The sequence below is a fragment of the Aotus nancymaae genome, unplaced genomic scaffold (genome assembly GCF_030222135.1).
Source record: "Aotus nancymaae isolate 86718 unplaced genomic scaffold, 86718_ANA_hifiasm-v0.15.2.pri h1tg000007l, whole genome shotgun sequence".
Taxonomy (NCBI): Eukaryota; Metazoa; Chordata; class Mammalia; order Primates; family Aotidae; genus Aotus; species Aotus nancymaae.
The window spans coordinates 10,117,532-10,138,564 of NW_026988418.1; the positions used below are offsets into that span (position 1 = coordinate 10,117,532).

Genomic DNA, 21,033 nt, shown 5'->3' on the forward strand with positions numbered 1-21,033 from the left:
CTTCTATCACTGATAACAAAATAGATGGGGAATTGGGGTCTAGCGGGGGAATGGGCTTGCAATGGAATTCAGGAGCTGGGCTGGGACTACAGCCTATGCCTCTGTCTCCCAGGAGAGCCTCTGCACAAAGCCAGGCTGGCTCCTTTGCAGGAAGAGGGAAGAGCTCTAAGTGGGCCTTTGTTGACTCTTAAGAACCAAGCTACTTTTTAATTCCTGTCCAGGCAGATTGTGGGTTAGGGGCAGTGGAATGACAGCAAGACCTGTCAATAGATGCAGGTGTCTACTGGGGATTAAGCTCAAGAGTCAGGCCTGTGTTCTGCCACCCCCACTGTAGCTCCAGCCAGCAACAAGTATCTTCCTGTTGAGGATGGCCTCCTCTCCTGTAATTAGCATTGGGATTGTATTTCCACTCTGTCCTTTTATCCACTAGCTTAAAAAAACCACCCAGATTAAGGGGGTGGTGTAAGAATAGCCAATGCCAGGCAACCTGAGATGAAACAAGAAACGATTCCTCTCTGACTTCCCGGAAGGCAAGGGCCAGCCTTCTCCACCCCAAGCGTCCTAGCCTAGCCTGGTCTAGAATTCCCAGAGCCCCAGGAGAATCTTGGTGTCCTCACCCTGGAAAGCTAGGCCAGACGTGACCACACCAGCCAGCCCTCCACATGGTCCAGAATCTCAGGACAAAAACCCCTCCCAGCCCCATTCTGGCTCAGTTCCTTCCATGGTCTGTCTGCCAACAGACATGTGGCACCCAGACCATCACTTCCCACCAGTTGCTGCTTTAGTTTGCCTTTTATTTTATGAAAAATAACAGCAGTAAAGTTTTCCCTCTGTTTCATAAAAATAAATTTTCCCACCCTCCCCCCATCCCAGAAATCAGCCCTTGCCATAGCGTAGAATTCATCTTGCAAGCCACAGCACTCAGGGGAAAGCTCCTACTACCCTCGCTCCACAGCCTCTGGCGAAGCTGCCAGGCCACTCTGGAGGTGGCAGAGGCAGAAGTCCCAGGCCCAGCTGGCTGGCCCCAAGAGCTCGTCTGTTTCCCCAAAGTGCAGGCAGCTTCTAGGCCACTGAGAGGGGCATGATATTGGATGCTTGGCTCAGGAAACAACCCCAGCCAACCCAAGGGGCAGTGGGGCATGTTGACATCAGGTTAGAAATTACTGCTTAAAGCAGGAACAGTTGTGTCGTAAAGAGGCTCTGTTAAACCCTCTTTCCAGGTGTATCTCTGCGTAGCAATTGACGGGCCCTGGGGTCAGGACCTCTGGTTTCTTCAGCTCCATGAACACCTCCCTGTAACGCCTTGGACAGTTTCTCCCTCCTCTTCTCCTGGCTTCAGTTTCCTCCTGTGTACATTGAGACACTGAGACTGGATGACTCCCAGGTCCCTTCTGGCTTTCCATTCTGGCCTCCCAGAGTGGAGGCTCTGGGAGGGCAGAAGCCTGTTCCTGCCTCAGTTTCCCCACCTGTGGGTCTGAACATAGGGTTTTGTATGGAGGTAAGGAGTAATGGAGTGCTGAATGAACATCCCAGTCTCCCAGTGCGTAGCTGTGCTCTGAGATCCAGCTGGCTGGAATGCCTCAGGGATGGCTGGGAAGGAGGCAGGTACTTTTAGGATGGAGGATCTCCATGCCTGGAAGAATCCATTCACCAACTACATCTTCAATGTCCTGGGATGGAAGACAAGACTCCAGAGTTCCCAATTCAATTTCCACAAGTTCCTTGGACTGGAGGATTACTTTGTGCTGGGCTTCAGATCAGAGGAGCCAGGTCTGTAGATTCTGGGAGCTAGATTGGAGTATATGATTCCCAGCTGAAGGATCGGGGAACTTTGTGTACTTGAGGGATCATCTCCAACCCCCAAGAGTCTTCCTAGAATACAGGCCTTCTTGGAGGCAGAGGGATGAGTAAAATGGCAGCTCATGTGCCATCTCTGGGTGAGAAAATCAGAGCCTGTGTCTGCGGTGGGTCAGGGTTTAGGAACTCAAGGCAAGGCTCCGCTTCCTACCTGCCCCAGCTCTCCAGGACTCATGCTGATGGAAGAGTGTAGCCTGGAAGCTTTGAATCTAGAGCAACATCCACAACCACATTTTGTGCACTTACACACATGGTCAGATACACTGAGTGGGGACACTGACCTGTCATCACTCCTACAGTGGTCATGGTCTGATGGTCCCAATCTATTTAGCCATCCAGCCAACATTTATGGAAGGCCTACTATGTGCCAAGGAGGGGTAAGGCAGCTAGCTCTCACAGACACACCCCACAGTGAAAATCACGCACACGCACACCCTGGCATCCGTGCTCACTCACACGCGGACTGCTCTCTCTCTTTCATCTTTCTTGTCATCACCTCAGCCACACCCACATTCTTCCAATAGGCTTGGGAACCAGCATGGAAGGGTCAAGTGTCAGAGAAGAAACCCCCTAGCCTAGCCTACTCCCAGACTTCATGCCAGAGGTTTAACTCCACTTCCCTTCTGTTTGCCCGCCTATATGCTCTCCCCTTCTCCTCCCACAAGCGGCCAGGGTGACAGGTAGGCAGACTCCTGAGAACCAGAAGTCCAGAGGCTTTGGGTGTGTGGAGAGGTTCCAGTGCCTTCAGATTCCTTCAGGCTCCTGGGGGTCCCCTCTGCCAGCCACCCTGTGTTCAGATCGTCCATCTGATGGCCAACGAATCCAGGCCTGGGCTCAGTGGCAGATCCGCTCTGTCATCTCCCTCTGTAGAGACACAAGGTAGGGAGGGGTCAGTCAGAGCTCAGCCTACTAGGCAATCCCTTCCCAAACCATAGGGCCTAGCTGCTCTTCTGTCTTGAGCCTGGCCCCTTCCTCCAGCAACCCCAACTCTTAGGCTGCAGATTTGGGTTTGTAAACCAACGCTTGAATGAATTCTCTATTGAAGTACAGAATTCACTGTTAAATGAAATGCCTTCCCCTAATTTATCTACTTGGGCATTGGAGTTACTTAAATAGGCAGCTTTTGGATGTGAAAACTCAGGTTAGCCTTGTAGGGGAGAGTGGTAGGGCTTGGCCTTACCAGGGGCTCCAGCTCCCGCTGGTCCACCAGACTGAACTCGCGGATGAAGTAGTAGAAGTGCTTGTAGCAGGTGTTGACGTGTGCCTCTGCCCCCATGCTGAGGATGCTATCAAAGTGGTGGATGTAGACGTGGACAAAGACTCGGAAGAGGCGAGTCAGGATCTTGGTGCAGACCTGCTGGAAGTTCTTGGGGAAGGGAACTCCTAGAGGGCAGGGGAGGGCAGAAGAAGGGGATCAGCATTCTGGTGCCAAAGCTCTGCCCAACTTTTCCCTCCCACACACAGGCAACCAGGATAGCTGTTTCCCCAGCACACTTCTTAGTACACTTCGTTTTAGGAAGTAGAGAGTGGTTTAACTTCCCATACTTTTCTTTCTTTCCTTCTTCTCTTCTCTTCTCTTTTTTTGAGACGGAATTTCACTCTTGCCCAGGCTGGAGTGCAATGGCGCGATCTTGGCTCACTGCAACCTCGCTTCCCAGGCTCAAGTGATTCTCCTGCCTCAGCCTCCCGAAATTATAGGCATATGCCACCATGCCTGGATAATTTTGTATTTTTACTAGAGACAGGGTTTCTCCATGTTGGTCAGGCTGGTCTTGAACTCCTGACCTGAGGTAATCCACCTGCCTCAGCCTCCCAAATGTTGGGAGTAGAGGCATGAGCCACCATGCCGGGCCATACTTTTCTTTTTAATGAAGCACGGATCTCACAGGCTCTCACCTGCTGACATATATATCATCTTCCACATTTTCCCATCACCTAAAGCAGGGCTTTGCAAACTTGTGGGGGTCACTGACCAACCCTTCTTAGACTATGATAAAAGTTACGATCTAAACTGTCCCCAGAAATATGTGCAACTGCAGAGATGCTGACATCACACTCTTGTATACAACTCCAAGGAGGGTTCAGCATCTGGATCCATTTTTAAAAAGCCTGAGCCTTCAGAATTAAGTCCTAACTTCCCAGCATGATGCTGCTCAAGGCCTTTCATGATCTTATCCTGACCTCCCTCTCTAGCCCCACCCCCGTCCCTCCTCTTTTCAACATTCATATAGAAGTCCTCAGACCCACAATCCCGGAAATTATGAATTCTGCAAGAATTAGTTCAGACAGCCCTCATTTCTTCAAATATCCAACAACAGGAAGAACCTTTCATCTATGAGCCAGGCCCTGGGCTGGGCTCTTCACACCTTTTGCCTCCAATGCTTAGAACAATTTGGCTGATGTGTCTGATTGTCATTCTAGATATGATAAAACAGAGGTGCATCAAGGTGAAGCTGCTCGCTCAAGGCCACATAACTATTAATCAGTGCAGACTGGAGACAGGATTCAAACCCTCCTTGTCTTTGCACTGCACTGCAGTGCCCCTCACAGGTATTGGAACCCATGAAAAAGGACCCGTTTCTGCATAGTCCCCCATTGCAACGTTGAGGTGGCAATCTTTGTGGCTTGTACCTTCTTCTCTGTGTGGCAGAGTCACCCAGGGTTTTAAGCATCTACACCTGGAGTCCCACAGGCCCAGGGAGGTATGGCCAGGGAATATGAGTCTACATTCAGGTCCACAGCTGGCCCACCCGGCTCTATAGACTCCCTCCTCTTCCTCACTGCTCCCAGGCGGGGGTCGAGCCTTCCCTCCCTCAGAGCCCCTCCAGCCCAGCCCAGATTCCTCAGACATATCCTGCCCATCTAGGCTTGGGGTCCTGGGCTCCCACAGACCTGAGCCCAGTTCTGAATTCCTCCCAATTCAGTGCATGGTCTTGATCTCCTGACCTCATGATCCTCACATAACCTCAGTTACCTCCAATGTCTTTGTTGGGCATGATAGTGCAGGAAAGAGCAGGCCACTGGCTGGGGAGGAGCCATGGGCATTGAATTGTGACTCAGTGCCCAGCTTCCTTCAGCATTCAGACTTCTTCCCTCAGGGCTTGACCACCCTGCCCCACCCACCGATCCTCCACACAGCCTCGGCAAAGATGAGCTCCAGGCCAGGTGGGGGCTGGGCTTAGTAGCAGGTGGGGCTGGTGTGATGAACACAGTGTCATGCCTGCTCAGCTCCTGGACCAACACCCCCCTCCTGCTGCCCTCGGGTGGGTAAGCAGTGCCTGGATGGCATTACTCATCTCCCCTCACACCCTCACCTGCCCAGGCTGCCCAGCTGAGATAAGAAAAGGCCCTGTAGCCTGTGCCTGACAAGGGAAAATTCTGCCCTCAGAGCCCCAATCTGAGGTGATGATACCACCAGGGTCCCCCAACCCCTAACTCCCTCCTTTTCCTAAGGCCAGGAGTCAGAGGGAACCTCGAGAGGATGGAAGTCAGATCAGCTATGAACACCTTGGGGCACCTGTTCTGAAGGTTCTGAGAATCATAGCATCTGTGGTCTTGAGCCAGAGTGGTCTATGGTGGGACCACTTATGTTTTAGAAAAGAAACACCCTCTCTCTGAGGCAGGTGGAACACCTAAGGTCAGGAGTTTGAGACCAGCCTGGCCAACATGGCAAAAACCTGTCTCTACTAAAAATACAAAAATTTGCCAGGTGTGATGGCCAGTGCTACTCAGAAGGCTGAGGCAGGAAAATCGCTTGAACACGGTGGGGGGTGGGAGGGGCAGGCAGAGGTTGCAGTGAGCTGAGATCATGCCACTGGTTGAAAGAGCAAAACTCCATCTCAGAAAAGAAAAAAAAAAGAAAAGCCCCCAAATTGGGAGTCAGGAAGTCCTAGTCAAATGTTTGACTTTGAGCAAGTCACTTAACCTGTTTCAACCTCCGTTTCCTCTTCTACAAAATGGGGATGAAAATCACCCCCTCAGGCAGGGTGTGGTGGCTCATGCCTGTAATCCCAGCACTTTGGGAGGCCGAGGTGGGCAGATCACCTGAGTTCGGGAGTTCGAGACCAGCCTGACCAACATGGAGAAACCCTATCTTTACTAAAAATACAAAGTTAGCTGGGTGTCGTGGTGCATGCCTATAATCCCAGCTACTTGGGAGGCTGAGGCAGGAGGATTGCTTGAACCCGGGAGGTGGAGGTTGCAGCCAGCCGAGGTCTCGCCTTTGCACAGCACCCTGGGCAGCAAGAGGGAAACTCCCTCTCTTTTATCTATTCTTCTTTTTTTTTTTAAAAGACGGGGTTTCACCATGTTGGTCAGGCTGGTCTTGAACTCCCAACCTCAGGTGATCTGCCCACCTTGTCCTCCAAAGTGTTTGGATTACAGGCGTGAGCCACCACGCCCAGGCTTCTTTTTTATCTATTCTTCTTTTTTTTTATTTTTATTTTTTTCCCTCTCAAAAAAAAAAAAAGAAAGAAAATCACCCCCTAATTCTGCACAGAGTGGCTATATCAAACTAAATGCCTCATCTGTGGAATGGGCTGCCAGTGGCTCCCTCCCCACCAAGTGAGGCTCACCAACACGTGTGGGAAAGACCTCCTCATCGTTGATGAGACCTTCGATCCAGTCCATGAGCAATGCCATATAGCGTGGTGCGGAGAGCTTGGCCGGCCGCCTGTACTGGCGCTCGTCCTGCCAGCGGTACTCGTAGCGGGGCCCGCCGGCCATGACCGGGCAGCTGGTCTCGCTGCAGCGCTCGGCCATGGTGCCATAGATGAGGTTGATGCGGTTGAAGAAGTCCACCACGTGCACGGCGATCCAGTCGTCGATGTTCTCCCCGGGCGGCAGCCTCACCACACTTCGCAGGTCCAGGCCCGACTTGAGTGAGGCCTGTGCCTTCTTGTACAGCTCAAAACGCTGTGTACCGGGCTCAAAGCGCTTCCGCGGCCGGAACGTCTTGTCCTTGGCGAACACCTGCTTCAGGCACAGGGCCATGGCCAGCTGGGCCTGGGGCTGGTGTCCAGGGGCTTGGACCTGAGGATACCCTGCCAAGGACAAGAGCATGGGGGAGCTGGCAGTCAGGGCCTTATCAACTGGGCTCTGACTTCCCAATTCATCATTTCTCTGGCACCTCTCAGCCTTTGCTCAACCACTGCATCCTCTGCCTGGAATCTAAGTCCTCAGCCCCTAGGTCCAGTGCTCCACCCTCTTTCCAGGCTACCTTAGTTGCCCTTGCTAATCCCCCACAGCCCTCCCATCTTGTTTGTTTCTTTTCTGCTTTCATTGCATCTCACAAAGGGTTGGGCCGGGACTCTAAACAGGTGCTCCTCAGACTTGCTGTTGGTCATGAGAGAGGTCGCAGAGGCTCCCTGCAGGCCCACCAGCAGACAGGGGCCTGGATGAGATGACCTCTGGGAGCTCCCCCAGCCAGCTGGTGCAGCGTGGGAGAGCCTCACAGCATTGTGGCTGGGGGTGGAGGCGGGGGGCAGCCTTCGGTTTCCTCTGGGATATCCCGTAGTCCATCCGGTCACCGGGGATTCCCAGGGAGCAGCAGGGAACTTTTCTACCAAAAATGTCCTTTCCTTTTTTTTCACCCTGAAAGAGGAAAGAGCCCTCCAGCTGCCAGCTGGGCGGCTTCTGAGTGTGGCTGCAAGCACTGGAGGAGGGGGAGGGCAGCAGGCCTACAGGGGCACTGCTTCCTCTCACAATGGCTGGAGATCCTCCCCCGCAGACCAGTCTCTTCCAGCCCCAAATCTAACAAGCCACTGGCTCCTCCCCTTGCACCTGACACTCAGTAGACATTCCTAGAGCAACTACTATGCGCCTGACACAGGGAGGTAGGAGAGTATAGTGAGATCCACCCAGTAGGGCCCATTTAGAGCTCAGGCAAATTTAAGGATCTCAGATTCAGAACAGACTTTGGGAGACAGTGATCAGGGCCCTAGGCTCAGAGGCAGGAATCCTGGGTTCCAGTCCCACCTCTATCGCTGGCTTACCGGGTGACCCCTGTTATCACCATGAATTTGGTCCACCCAAGTCCTGGGTCACTCTGCTATAGCTAGGTTTCTAAGCCTGAGTCATCTCATTTCACCTGTGAGTGTGTGAGCTACCGGGAAATGCAGACCCGTGTACCTACCAAGACTAGAATTTAGCCACAAACTAAGCGCTCCCTCTGCCCCCAGAATGAGCACTAAGGCTGAGTATAAGCTAAGAATTGCATTCTGGTTCCAGACTGACCTCTGACACCTGAGCTGCGGCGAGTGTGAGCCCTGACTCTAGCCTTTAGCTCTACCCTGAGGCTTGCATATGGCCACAGACAAAGCCTGGCCTTGACCTCTGACTGACGCTGGAGCACTGTCCTTTCTCACATCTCTGGTAACCCGGGGACAGAACTGGGGAAGGGAGGGTGGGAACCAGGTGACAATTGGGTAAAACCAAAGGCATGACACATATTGCAGGGAGGGGTATAACTTCTGGCAACAAGTCAAAGTAGCTGGGGAGATGTTTGAAGCAAAGGTCCTTCCCTGACCCCACAAAGGCAGGCCAGGATGGGGCACTCTAGTAAAATGAGAGCAGCTTGGAGAGCAGAAACAGGCCTTTCAGCAGGAACTTGCTCTTTTGAAAAAACCTCACAGATCTGAAAGGTCATCTCATCCATCCTGACTCTTCAACTTCTCACCCAAAGAAGTCTCCAGGGTGGGACCCCAGCTTCTAGAGCAAAGAGATTTCTGCACTTCACTTGCCATCTCCATTTTAAACGCTGCTTGGGACAAGTGATTCCAAAATCCCTCACACTGCAATTAGGTGGGGCTCCTCCCCACATCGCATGGCCCCCTTTACGACAGTTAGAAACAGGCCCCCATTCTGGCATTCACCTTGTCCTACCTTTCCTGCCCCACTTCCCACCTCCTACACCAACCACCCTGGGCTTCTTCCTGATTCCTGAACACACCCCCACTCTCTTGCTCTGGATGTTTTCTTATCCCTTCACCTGCCTGACCACACATCCTCAGATTGGCTGCTACCTCCTCCCACAGCCTCCTCCTGAACTCAGATCTCCTTCTCCTTGGGTAGAGGCTGCTTTCGGTCATTGCAGTCTCCACTCCATCCCTACCCCCAGCTCAGGACAAGGCCTGCCGCAAAGTCAGTACTCAGGCTTTAAGGAAAGCATAGACTCTAGAATCTTAGAGTTAAAATAGTCCTGAGAGATCAACTGGCCCAAATCACTTGTACAGATGGGGAAACTGAGGCCCAAATGGGGAAACCGAGGCCTAAAAACAGGACTTGAGGAGCCTGTGTTCACATAGTTACAAGCAGAACTGGTAACTGGGATAAGCTGGGGCTTGGCTCATGACCAAGAGTAAAAGGCCATTTTCCTGCGCTGGCTGGTCAATGGTCTGGTGGAGACAGATAGGAGGGGAGTGGACAGTGGAAGCATCTTTTCCACCAAACAGCCCAATCTGCTTCCTGCCCCCAATACGCTGACTCCGCACAGCAACTGGGGTGTCCTGACCAATGAGCTAGAGTCCCACCTTACTCCCGCAGAACCTTCTCTTTCTAGGAAAATATAAGCTCAGGGGGTGGGTGCAGGGCAGGTGCTCTTCTAGCCACAGGCGTAACTCCCTTCAGTCCCACCCTCATGCCCTCACTGACTTTCTGTCTGTCACAGAACGAACCCCTGTCTCCTCCCTAAACCACTGCGGTTCCCCCCTACCCCCGTTTCCCAATGTTGGCTATCCTTTCACTCCTGTAGTGGCAGTGGCTTGTTCATTCCCTGGGTGGCATCTGGGCTTCTCAAATGAAGACAGCAGGGTGACCCTGCCTGTTTCTGACCTTTAGCCCTCTGCCAGGCTGCATCTACCTCTCCTTGGGCCTGACCCAGGATCTGGGACAGAGGATGGCCCCGGTTTGAACTAAGCATCCAGCCTGGGACGCTCTGCAGGGCAGAGATCATAGATAAAAGTAGAGGCGAAGACTCCACGCTCTCCCCCCGGCGCGCAGCCACCCACGCCCACCCCCAAACCAGCTCCCAGGGCCAGGCAGGCCGTAGGACCCAGAGGAGCCCGCCTGACATTTCCGCTCTCGAAGACAAGCCCCCCAACCCCTCCCCTCTGCCCCGTCCAACCCCAAACCCACCCCAACTTTCGAAGCTCTGAGCCTCGGACCCCAGCCCCAGGACAGCGGCCAGCCAGCCTGCGGGCGGGACTCGCCTCCGGACCGTGCCACGCCTGGACAGCCGAAGAAATGAAAGTGGAAGCCAGGCGGGTGGGGTGCGCGGCGGGGCCGCGAGGGCACAGCGCACACTCACGGGTCCTCCTCTGGCCCCGGGGTCACATTCTCGGCCACAGAGTCGCCCTCCTCCTGCCAGTCCCGCCGTGCCTGTTCTCTCGCCAGTCTGCCTGTCCGTCCGCCTTTCCTGCCGGCCGCGGCCGCCCTCCCGCCCGGGGCGACGCCAGCTCCGCCCCAACCCCGCCACGCCGCGGCCACGGGGCGGGGAAAGGGGACTCCCCTCCACCCCAGTACACAGACGCACTCGCCCCCGCCTTCCCGTAAAGTCCATATTGTGCTCCCAGCTTCCCCTTGGACAAAGGACCAACTGAGCTGCCCGCCCTCTCGGTGCTTCCTTGGACCTCCACCAAGGAGGCAGCCTCAGGTTCCCAGACTGTAAAATGGGAAAAAGTTAGGCTCCTTCTGGAGCAGAAACAAGAGCTGCTAGATAGGGTGGTTCCTTCGCCCTCCTACAAGTGGGTCACACTTGTCCCGGGACCCAATAAGGGATCGGGACTGTCCTATCCACTCCCATATCCTCAGCTCCTTGGATGGCAGTAACTCAGAACCTACTTGAATGAATGAGTGAGTGAGTGAGTGAGTGAGTGAGTGAAGGAATGAATAAACGCCTTGGGAATCATGAGCGACTTGAGTCCATCACCCCTGAGGGACAGGCACAGAAGAGCGCTCAAATCACAGACTTCATCTCCTCAACCAGGGAGGGGGCCTTGCTCAGGCTGGGCCGATTCTCCTTGCTCCTCACTGAGTCACGCCATTTCTTACCTCCAGACCCTTATCCCAGCTGTTCCATTTTAGAATGCCTTGTTTCTCTCCTTCCTTCCGATCAAATCCAAACTACTCAAGATCTGATCTGCTCTCCCTACCACCTGGGTTCCTTCGAGGACAGACAGATATCCCACCAGCATTCAATGCACATTGTGGCCCCCAGGCCCAGGGACCAGTTGGCTGCTCTGTCTGGAATAGGAGGGAAGATTGGAGGCCTTCTACAGTAGGAAGCCCAAAGCAGACAGCTGAGCTGCAGAAGCCACTCTGGAGGAGTGGGAGGTGAATAGATGCAGATAGGGGAGAGCTGGAGGCCAAAGGTGGGCATTTACCATGGAACACTGGACTCTCTTTGTATTTGGACCTTCCGTTTGCTGATGAGAACACGCTAGATCCTTAATCCAGATCATATCCTTTGCAGCAACATGGGTCGGAGCTGGAGGCCATTATCCTAAGCAGACTAACACAGGAATAGAAAACCAAATACTGTACATTCTCACTTACAAGTAGGAACTAAACAGTGAGAATACATGGATACTAGGAGGGGAACAGCAGACACTGAGGCCTGCTTAACGTTGAAGGTTGAGTGGAGGGAGAGGATGAGAAACAATGCCCATCAGGTACTATGCTGCTTACCTGGGTGATGAAATTATCTGTACACCAAATCCCCGTGACACAGAGTTTACCTATATAACAAACCTACACATGTACCCTTGAACCTAAAAGTAAAAAAATAATCCCAGCTCACAGAACTGTGGATACATTCTTTTGTTAAGCACCAATTTTTGCCCCCGTCTAAAGTTCTCTGTATTTTTATGTCTCTCTTTTTTTTTTTTTTTCTATTGCCAGGTGGGAGTGCAGTGGTGCAATCCCGGCTCACCGCAACTTCCGTTTTCCAGTTTCAAGCAATTATCCTGCCTCAGCCTCCCAAGTAGCTGGGACTACAGGCACGCGCCATGACACCTGGCTAATTTTTTGTATTTTTAGTAGAGATGGGGTTTCACCATGTTGGCCAGGATGGTTTTGATCTCATGATCTTGTCCTCCCAAAGTGCTGGGATTACAGGTGTGAGCCACCGTGCCCGGCCTTATGTCTGACTCTTAACTCTCTGCCCTGAATCCCCTATAAACAAACACTTGCTTATGGAATTAAATTAAGCAAATTAAAATATGCTTCTTTATTTATTTGATATCCTAATCAATATATTTTATCGAGTGCGACTCTCCATTCCTATCTGATCAGGGGATTGGGTAATAAAGCTGAGCTGGTTGTTGACCTCAGGTGCTGACAGGTCAGTAGAGGGGACAACACATAGAGATACACAGGTCAGAGCTCAGTCACCCAGAAGTGAGAATGTGGTTGTGGACTGAAGGACTTTGGAAGACTGGGGGAATTTGCAGGAAACACATGGAACACCTAGAATGGATGTGTTTAATGAAGACATTATTTACAGGTATGGTCAAGGTGTAGGGAAGCCACACAGACAGTGTATCACCAAAAGGCTCAGAAAAGTAGAAGCTGTTAACCCTAGGTTACAGGACTGCGGGGAAGGAGTGGTGAAAGTGGGAGCTCTGAGGAGGGGGCTGCTGTGGCCTAAGGTGGAGGGGCATACCCAGCCCTCAGCAATCACACGGGGAAGGATGGGGGCAAGTAAGAGACCTCCCTCTCCTCCCTCTCTCCCTCCCTCTGATCTCTGGCCAGGTTTCCCCCACTATCTGAATCCTCCCAGAAGCTGAGAACAAGGGAACCTGTTGCTGCAGCCATAGATGTCAGTCTCCTAGGGTGTAGAAATGGGTGGAGGGCGGGCACGGTGGGAGGCCAAGGTGGGTGGATCATGAGGTCAGGAGTTCAAGACCAGACTGGCCAACATGGTGAAACCCGGTCTCTACTAAAAACTACAAAAATTAGCTGGGTGCAGTGGTAAGTGCCTGTAATCCCAGCTACTCGGAAGATTGAGGCAGGAGAATCGCTTGAACCCAGGCGGCAGAGGTTGCAGTGAGCCGAGATCATGCCACTGCACTTTAGCCTGGGTGACAGTGAGACTCCATCTCAAAAAAAAAAAAGAAATGGGTAGGGGGTGGAGAGCCATCTGAGGAGGCAGCCATGTGGGTTCAGGGCTGGCTTCACAGAGGAAATGACTTAGAAACTGCTTGTATTTTCCTTATCATTCAGTTCTAAATAGTTCATACATTTCATTGTAATTTCCTCTTTAACTCTTGAATGATGTAGAAGTGTGTTTTTTAGTTTCTCAGCATATGGGAGATGTATGTTTTTCTTGTTGAGTTCTAATTATATTGCATTGTGGTCAGAGATCATGGTCTGTAAGATTCTTCGGAATTTGATGTGACTTCCTCTGTGGCTTTGTGCATGGTCATTTTCTGGACCTCTGAGCTGGGTTTTATAGGATAGGCAGGAATTTTTCTGGTGAAGAGTGAACAGCACAGAACCTTACACTGTGGGAAATAGAGATGATCCGTTTTGAAGAAACGTCAGAAATTCCCAGCTCATCCTCAGAGTCCCTGGGTATCTGCAGGACAGGAGGCAGGTGGAAGGGTTGGGGAAAGCCAGAGAGCCCAGATCTCTCAATTATTTGTACCCTCTTCCTGCCCTTCTCAGTCTTGGTTAGAGAGACTAGTTCTTCCAGGAGGCTCTGCTGGGGCTGAAAAGACCCAGACCTTGGAGAACAAGTTCTGGCTTTACCATAATTTAGCTGTGTGGCCTTGGGATAGTTCTGCCCTCTTGGATGGCATACTGTAACCCTACAGGACTGCAGACCTACACGAGATGGGCTCTGTTCCCTGCCATTGTGTCCTGAGTGTGATAAGTGGCTCCAGAAGGGTTCAAACAAGGCTCATCTCTGAAGCGTGGGGTGAGCCAGTGAGGACCTAGGAGAGTATTGCCCTTTTCCACTACACAGTCTGGGCACATGGCCCCTCGCAGTGGGAACTATGAGTGGTGGCAGGGTGGTGTCTGCCACTGTTCTGCTGTGTGCCTTTGGGAAAGCCCTTGCCCCTCTCTGGGCCTCAGTTTCTACACCTGTACCACAAAAGCATCTTCTAGCCATACCGACTACCTCTCCAAGTGCCTTATCAGAATCAGCTTCCTGTGCCTTTCTGCTGTGGGCCTGTATCCAGTGACTGCACTGATACAGAGTGGCCCCTTCCTGGGGACTCCCCAGCCCTTTCTATGAAAGGGGTCACTCTGAAAGGTTCCCCTCCTTCCCTGCCTGCCAGAATGAGCTGCTGCACCCTCAGTTCACCTTACCAAGTGTCTGGCAGCTACTGTAGCCTGATAGGGCCCACCCTCTCCTCACTCTCTCCCAAGAAAGTTTCCATTTCAGCTCCTGCTCCCTGTCCAGGAGGCAGGATCATCCATCCTGGATTTTCCATCCTGGCCCAGTGAGGAGAATGCCATGGGCGCCCTTACGGGAGTCAGAGGAATTGAGGTTAGAGTTCCTTTCACTTGAAGAAGACAAGGTTCAAGGGAAGACGGCAGGGGAAGACAAGGCTGACAAGGATATGCACTAAAATTCCGTGTGACCATGGACAAGGTAGTTGTTCTCTGAGCCTATTTCCCCTTCTCTAAAGTAATGACAACAACAAGATGTGCCCCACAGAGGAGCTGAGGGAATCAAATGCGATAGCTCTTGTAAACAGCCGAAGGCTGTGTGGTCAGGCTCTTTCAGGGGGGCTGCCTTCAAACGCCCAGCAGGTGTTTGTGTGGAAGAATGATTGAGCTTGTTCCAGGTTCCTAGAGAGCAGTGGGCAGACACCCAGGACAATACGAAGGGACGCTTGGTGCATCAGAGCTGTCCAAGCATGCAGCTTGGACAGCTGTGCTCTTCTCTCAGGAGGGAGTGGTGTAAGCAGAAGCAATCAGTCCTTGGTGACATGGACTTCAGAGGGTTTCAGTCCTCCTGGAGACGGGGAGGGCCCTCTTGCCTCTAAGAACCTCTGGCTCCAGTATTCTCTGCTCCAAGCTCCTCCTCCTTCCCAGTCCTCTCCCCTTAAGGTAGCCACGTTGCTCTCTTTCCATCTTGGGAAGGAGACCTCTGGAGGCTGGGGTGGAAGCCTGGTGTGCATAAAGGCCTGAGGATAATTTCATAGCCCTCAGACCTGACCCTCAACATGGCCCCAGTAGGCATTGTCCCCTCCAACCATTTGGGTTAGTTCCCAGCCTGGGAAGCCCCAGGAGTGGAGGTGATAGTTGTCGGGGAGGGGTCGTTTCACCAGTGTTCCAGGCTCAGCCTTTCATGGAACCCACCATGAAGGCTGCCCAGGAAATTCTATGTCCAACTCTAGCCCCTCCTCTGCTGCTCGGGTGCCCCCATTTCAGCCTCTGGAGCTACCTTCCTGGAGCAACCCCCACTTAGTTCAAGGCTTTTCTACAGAAAGCCTTCAGATTGCCCCAGTCTGGATGCACCCTCTTCCTTCCTCCACAGCACAGCGTCCTTTCTCCACATGTGCTCAGTAACACCTGCCTCCATACCTTAGCATTGCCAGCAGGGATGGGGGTTTCTTGTGGTCCCCAGAGGGCTGGGTGCTATCTTTTAGTAATAATGGTAGTAAATTATGGCCGGTCGCAGTGACTCATGCCTGTAATCCCAGCACTTTGGGAGGTCAAGGCGGGCGGATAGCTTGAGGTCAGGAGTTTGAGACCAGCTTGGCCAACATGGTGAAACCTCCCCATCCTGTCTCTACTGAAAATACAAAAATTAGCCAGGCGTGGTGGCGGGCACCTGTAATCCCAGCTGCTCAGGAGGCTGAGGCAGGAGAATCAATTGAACCCAAGAGGCGGAGGTTGCAGTGAGCTGAGATCCAGCCTGGGTGACAGAGGAAGACTCCATCTCAAAATAAAATAAAATAAAATAATGATAGTAAATTATGATTTAAATTATTATGGTGGGGTGAAAACACATCAATTTCTTCTATTTGTTCATTCATTCTTACATTCTGAAAGTATTTACTGAGGACCCATTAGATGTCAGGCATTGTATGCTAGCCAGTTGCAGACCTTATCCTTGCTTTGTGGGTGGTGACAAAGGCTCCGTCTTCTAAGGAACTTCCATTGGGTCCACGTGTCCCATTGGCTACAGAGAAATATTATTGAACAACAGGTCAGGGAGTGGGGTGGCTTGTAAAAGGGAAAGATTCTTGGATATCACTTAGTCTAATCTCCTTGAAGTATGTGGAAAACAGACAGAGAGAAAGAAAGAGATCAGCCCAATGATGAATCATGATAATAAAAACCATTCAGTGAACCTTACGTATGCCTCTCCCTGAGATGCATATTCTCATTTCTTCTTTTCAGCAACCCTGGGAGAGAGGGAGGTTTATCTTTTTAGAGCTTTTAAGTTGCTCTTCCCTTCAGAGAGGGACGGAGGGGCTGGAAAACACGTTCCACTAAGTAGGGAGAAGGGATTGTTTAGATGATCTCCTAAACTCTACACTGCAGCTCTCTCTGGGTCCCATCTTGGCTTCATGTCTAGGAGATAGGAAAGCTGTGTCTGCTGCAGCGGGAAGCAGCAGTTCAGTGGGTGGGGTCCACTTCTTGGTGGAGACTCAAGCTGCACCCTGTAGAGTCTGGATTCCACACAAGTACAGCCTGTAACTTCCTGCAGTTGTTATCCAGCTTGTCATCAAATTGCATTTGGGGCCTTTTCAAGAAGCAGCTGTAGGAGCTCAGCTTTGCCCAAGGCTAAGTGGACCAAGGATATGCTCTTCTTTTCCAGGAAGTTTTCTTAAATTACACCAGCTGCCTGGAACTAACCCTCCTCAGGGGGGAGCCCTTGACTCAACAAGTTCTCAGTGGTTTGCAGATGTGCTCCTTGGTTAAGCCCATGGAGATGGTGTCTTCCCCTTTGGACTGTAAGCCCTTAGAAGTCGGATTTTATTTATTTTGCCTCCTCCCATGTTACCTTGTAGCAACAACTAACAGTTGTAAGGAACTTTCTGGTTTACAAAGTGCTTTTACTACTCTGGTCATTTATTTTTTGAGATGGAGTCTCACTGTGTTGCCCAGGCTGGAGTGCAATGGTGCGATCTCAGCTCACTGCAACCTCCGCCTCCTGGGTTCAAGCGATTCTCCCACCTCAGCCTCCCCGATAGCTGGGATTACAGGCACACACCACCATGCCCGGCTAATTTTTGTATTTTTGTAGAGATGGGGTTTCACCATGTTGGTCAGGGTGGCCTTGAACTCCCGACCTCAGGTGATCCGCCTGCTTTGGCCTCCCAAAGTGTTGGGATTACAACTGTGAGCCACCATACCTGGCCTACTTTGGTCATTTTTGAGTCCTGTAACAACCTTGGAATGTGAGTATTGGCTCCAAAAGGTGAAATGACTTGGCTAAGAAGCACAGCTTGAAATGGCAGAGCTGGGCCAGGCGAGGTAGCTCATGCCTGTAATCCTACCACTTTGGGAGGCTGAGGTGGGCAGACTGCTTGAGCTCAGGAGTTAGAGACCAGCCTGGGCAACATGGCGAAGCCCCACCTCTACTAAGAAAATAAAAAAATTAGCCAGGTGCAGTGGTTCCAGCTATTCAGGAGGCTGAGGCAGGAGGATCGTTTGAGCCTAAGAGGTGGAGGTTGCAGTGAGCTGAGATTGCTCCAAGGCACTCCAGTCTGGGCAACAGAGCAAGACCTTTTCTTAAAAAAAAAGAAAAGGAAAGAAAAGAAAGAAAGACATTGCAGAGCTGAGACTCAAAAACAGGTCTCCCAGCTCTAGTCACAGGGTCTGCCCTTCTGCTTGACACTGCCTGAGCACTGTTACTGTTAGTAAGTTAGACAAAGAACAAGTCAGTTTGAATGGGGGCTAGACACTTTCTAGAAAATGCTTTCCTGGGAAAGTAGATGATAATGAAGACATCTGTGCCTGGATCCATGTTAAAGCAATCGGAAGCATTAAGTACATCAACCAACCTCAGCAACCTTGACACCACCTTAGACTTCTCACTCACTCTTTTGATACCCTTGCAAAATCTGCTGGGGCAGGTCATATTCCATACATTCTACAGATAGCACTCAAGGGAGGAAGTCATTTAGTGTGAGCTGAGAGTTGAAAAAGAGGTAAGAAGGAGGCTGAGTACAGAGAGAAGAAAGGGGTTTAGGAAACAGAAGGCTGTCTGAAGGTCACTTGGCTTCTAGAGTGCAGAGTTGCCTGGCTCTGGGAAGAGGGCATGAGGTGAGGTAGACCACCACCAAGAGACCTGTGCTTCCCTGACCTTGAGAGCAAGTCCCTCTCCATAGGGGTGCCCAGAGGACACAGTGTAGACTGCTGGCTCTGAGACAAACTGAGAAGGGTGAGAAAGTTCCAGCAATCAATCCCAGCTCCAATGGAGTGTGAGTCTGCCAACTGAGCTCTATAGCTGAGTTTCCATCAATCCCTCACCCTCCAACACCCCTCCCCTGCCACTGCTGGCTGCCTGGCTCTCCATATAATCACCCACCTCTGGTCACTCACCACAGGTGAGACAAAATGCATGCAGGATGGATGGAGAATTTCAGCCTGCACAGGCAACACACAATTCTCTGTACAGCTGCAGGGGCCAGGCACGGATAATCCAGTGTAACGGATAATACAGCATTTGTTTCCAGGGGTCATGAGCCAGGGAAATTCTCGGCTTTTGAAATTAAATAAGGAAAACATCTGAACTCCAAGCATCTGGGAAGGCTTTCATCTCTCGCCCCATAGAGGTCTTACCTAAGGGCATGCTGGGAACAGCTAGTCTCATCCAAGAAATCTTTACTAGAGGTAGACAATAATAAAATCCTTGTTTTTTTTTTTGAGACGGAATTTCGTTCTTGTTGCCCAGGCTGGAGTGCAATGGAGCGATCTTGGCTCACTGCAACCTCCGCCTCCTGGGTTCAAGCGATTCTCCTGCCTCAGCCTCTCAAGTAGCTGGGATTACAGGCATGCGCCACCATGCCTGGCTAATTTTGTATTTTTAGTAGAGATGGGGTTTCTTCATGTTGATCAGGCTGGTCTTGAACTTCCAACCTCAGGTGATCCGCCCACCTCGGTTTCCCAAAGTGCTGGGGTTACAGGTGTGAGCCACAGTGCCCAGCAAATCCTTGTCTTTTTCAGATATTTTCCAGTTGGGTTGCCTTGAAGTGCAAAGAAAATTTGGAACGAGATAGAAGGAATGCTGCTACCAAAACCCTGTGTGACCCTGGGGAAGTCACTTTACCTGGTTTGGAGCCTTCTTCCTCAGGTGCAAAGTAAAAGTAAAATCACTAACTTATTACAGGGGTTCCTAAATCAGGCTGAGTTTCTGAATTACCTGGAGAGTTAAAAAAAGAAAAGAAATATGTTAAGTTGGTGGAAAGTAATTGTGTTTTTGACATAAATGACAAAAACTGTAATTACTTTTGCACCAATCTAATAGTTTCTCAGCCCCACCCCAGGCCAACAGAATCTATATCTCAATGGTGAAGCTCAAGAATCAACAGCTTTGACAAGTTCATCAGGTGTTTCTGATGCCCAGCCAGGTAGGAAAATGACAAGGTTGGATGGATTTGGTCTCTTTAAACTGTCAACAGTTATGTTTAATGAGTTGCCAAGGAACTAAATACATAGACATCTGTAAACAGGAATAACTGTGTCTCAGATAAGCCATCTACAAATAATCAGGCAGGCCTGTATGTTGGCCCCAAACTCCAGACGTTACCTGGCTCCTGACCTAGATGTTAGCTTCCAGGCTTTGGGTCTGGGCAATAGAGTGAAGATTCAAATCAAAATGTGATGGGAGCACTGGACTGAAACCAGCCAGATGAAATGGGGCTGTGTGTGGAGGTCCAAAGGACTAATGTTCCAGGCAGGAAAAGCCATGTTTGACAACAGATCATGGGAAGATAGCAGAAGGTGGGAGTAAGGACGAGGGCCAGGAAAAGGTGAAGTGGAGTCAGTGAGATGACTTCAGCAAGTGGCTATGTGGGGAAGTGACTTCCAGGTGGACCACGCCAACTCCCAAGGGACAGTGACCCAGAATCCACTCTGATTACCCCACAAGGCCATGTTGGGCTCAACTCTAGGCCCCAACTATGAGGCAGACACTGGTAACACTGGCTAGTCTGTCCAGATGCAGGTGAGCCAGAGGGTGAGGGGCTGGGGTTTTGGGTCATATAACTAAAGACAGACAGTTCTGCTGAAGAGATGCCAAAGCAACTTGAGAGTTATCTTTGCTTATCAGCAGGAGAGGTGGTTAGGTAGAAAAGTCAAGACTCTTCTGTGAGGTTCCAACCACAGCAGGCAGAAGGAGGTGAGGGTAGTGAGAAGAGGCCAGATTTTGGCTAGGGGTTGGGAAAAACGTGCTCAGAGCTGTCTCAGCATGGTGCAGGTCGGTTAGAGGGTAAAGAGTTCCCAGTCCCTGGGAAGATTTTAAACAGTTGTCCAGTGGCTGAGTGGTGCTGTAGAGAGGCCTATAATGGTGGGTGGGAGATCAGACTAGACCAAGGTTTTTTTTTAAGTCTTTCTTGAAAATTGTTTCTTCAGATGACAGCTTATTTAAGCCCAGTAAATAAAACAATGATTCTCTGGTTGAGTTGGGGGTCAGACTCCCAGCATCCCCATCTCTAAGGGACTTTAAGATTTCTTGAAACACAGTTTGAAAACTGGTGACTGAATAGTTTGTAAAGTTTTTTTTTTTTTGAGACAAGAGTCTTACTCAGTTGCTTAGGCTAGAGTGCAGTGGTGCGATCTTGGCTCACTGCAACCTCCACCTCCTAGGTTCAAGCAATTCTCCTGCCTCAGCCTCCTGAGTAGCTGGGATTACAGGCCCCTGCCACCATGCCTGGCTAATTTTTGTATATTTAGTAGAGATGAGGGTTTTTCCATGTTGGCCAGGCTGGTCTCAAACTCCCGACCTCAGGTGATCTGCCCGCCTTGGCCTCCCAAAGTGCTGGGATTACAGGCGTGAGCCACCGCGCCCAGCTTGTAAGGTCTTTTTTAATGTTAAGGTTTGGCAAGGCAACACAAGAACTTGAAAGTGCCAGATTGGTACTTTAAAATAATTGTCTTGATCCAAAAGTTTGTTCATCATCTCTCAGTTCCTTTTGCTTACAAACCCTAGACCTGACTGCCTTCTCTGTTGGCCCCTTGGCTTGGTTTTCCACATGTAGCCTCTGCAAT

At 51.1% G+C, this 21,033-nt stretch overlaps 2 protein-coding genes across 10 annotated transcripts in view; both read right to left on the reverse strand.

The window, feature by feature from the left end:
* Positions 1-777: 777 nt before the first annotated feature.
* On the reverse strand, positions 778-19,176 carry MOB3C (MOB kinase activator 3C). Of its 8 annotated transcripts, none has more exons than XM_012434645.2 (4): positions 19,094-19,176; positions 6,432-6,899; positions 3,038-3,240; positions 778-2,721 (listed from the first exon to the last, which is right to left on the reverse strand). In XM_012434645.2, the coding sequence occupies exons 2-4, from the start codon at positions 6,847-6,849 to the stop codon at positions 2,692-2,694; spliced, it is 651 nt and encodes a 216-aa protein (XP_012290068.2). In that variant the 5' UTR covers positions 6,850-6,899; positions 19,094-19,176; the 3' UTR covers positions 778-2,691. The 8 variants fall into 8 exon arrangements, with proteins under 8 accessions (XP_012290068.2, XP_064228380.1, XP_012290070.2 ...); XM_064372310.1 differs by lacking the exon at positions 19,094-19,176 and adding an exon at positions 15,644-15,715; XM_012434647.2 differs by lacking the exon at positions 19,094-19,176 and adding an exon at positions 11,238-15,631.
* The window catches only part of ATPAF1 (ATP synthase mitochondrial F1 complex assembly factor 1), a 42,861-nt gene continuing 37,601 nt past the window's right edge, over positions 15,774-21,033 (reverse strand). For both annotated transcript variants that reach the window (XR_010341178.1, XR_010341177.1), the window contains 2 exons: positions 18,353-19,186; positions 15,774-15,994 (listed from right to left, as the gene is read on the reverse strand). The gene's annotated coding sequence lies outside the window, so the exon portion shown is untranslated. The remainder of the gene's footprint in view (positions 15,995-18,352; positions 19,187-21,033) is intronic.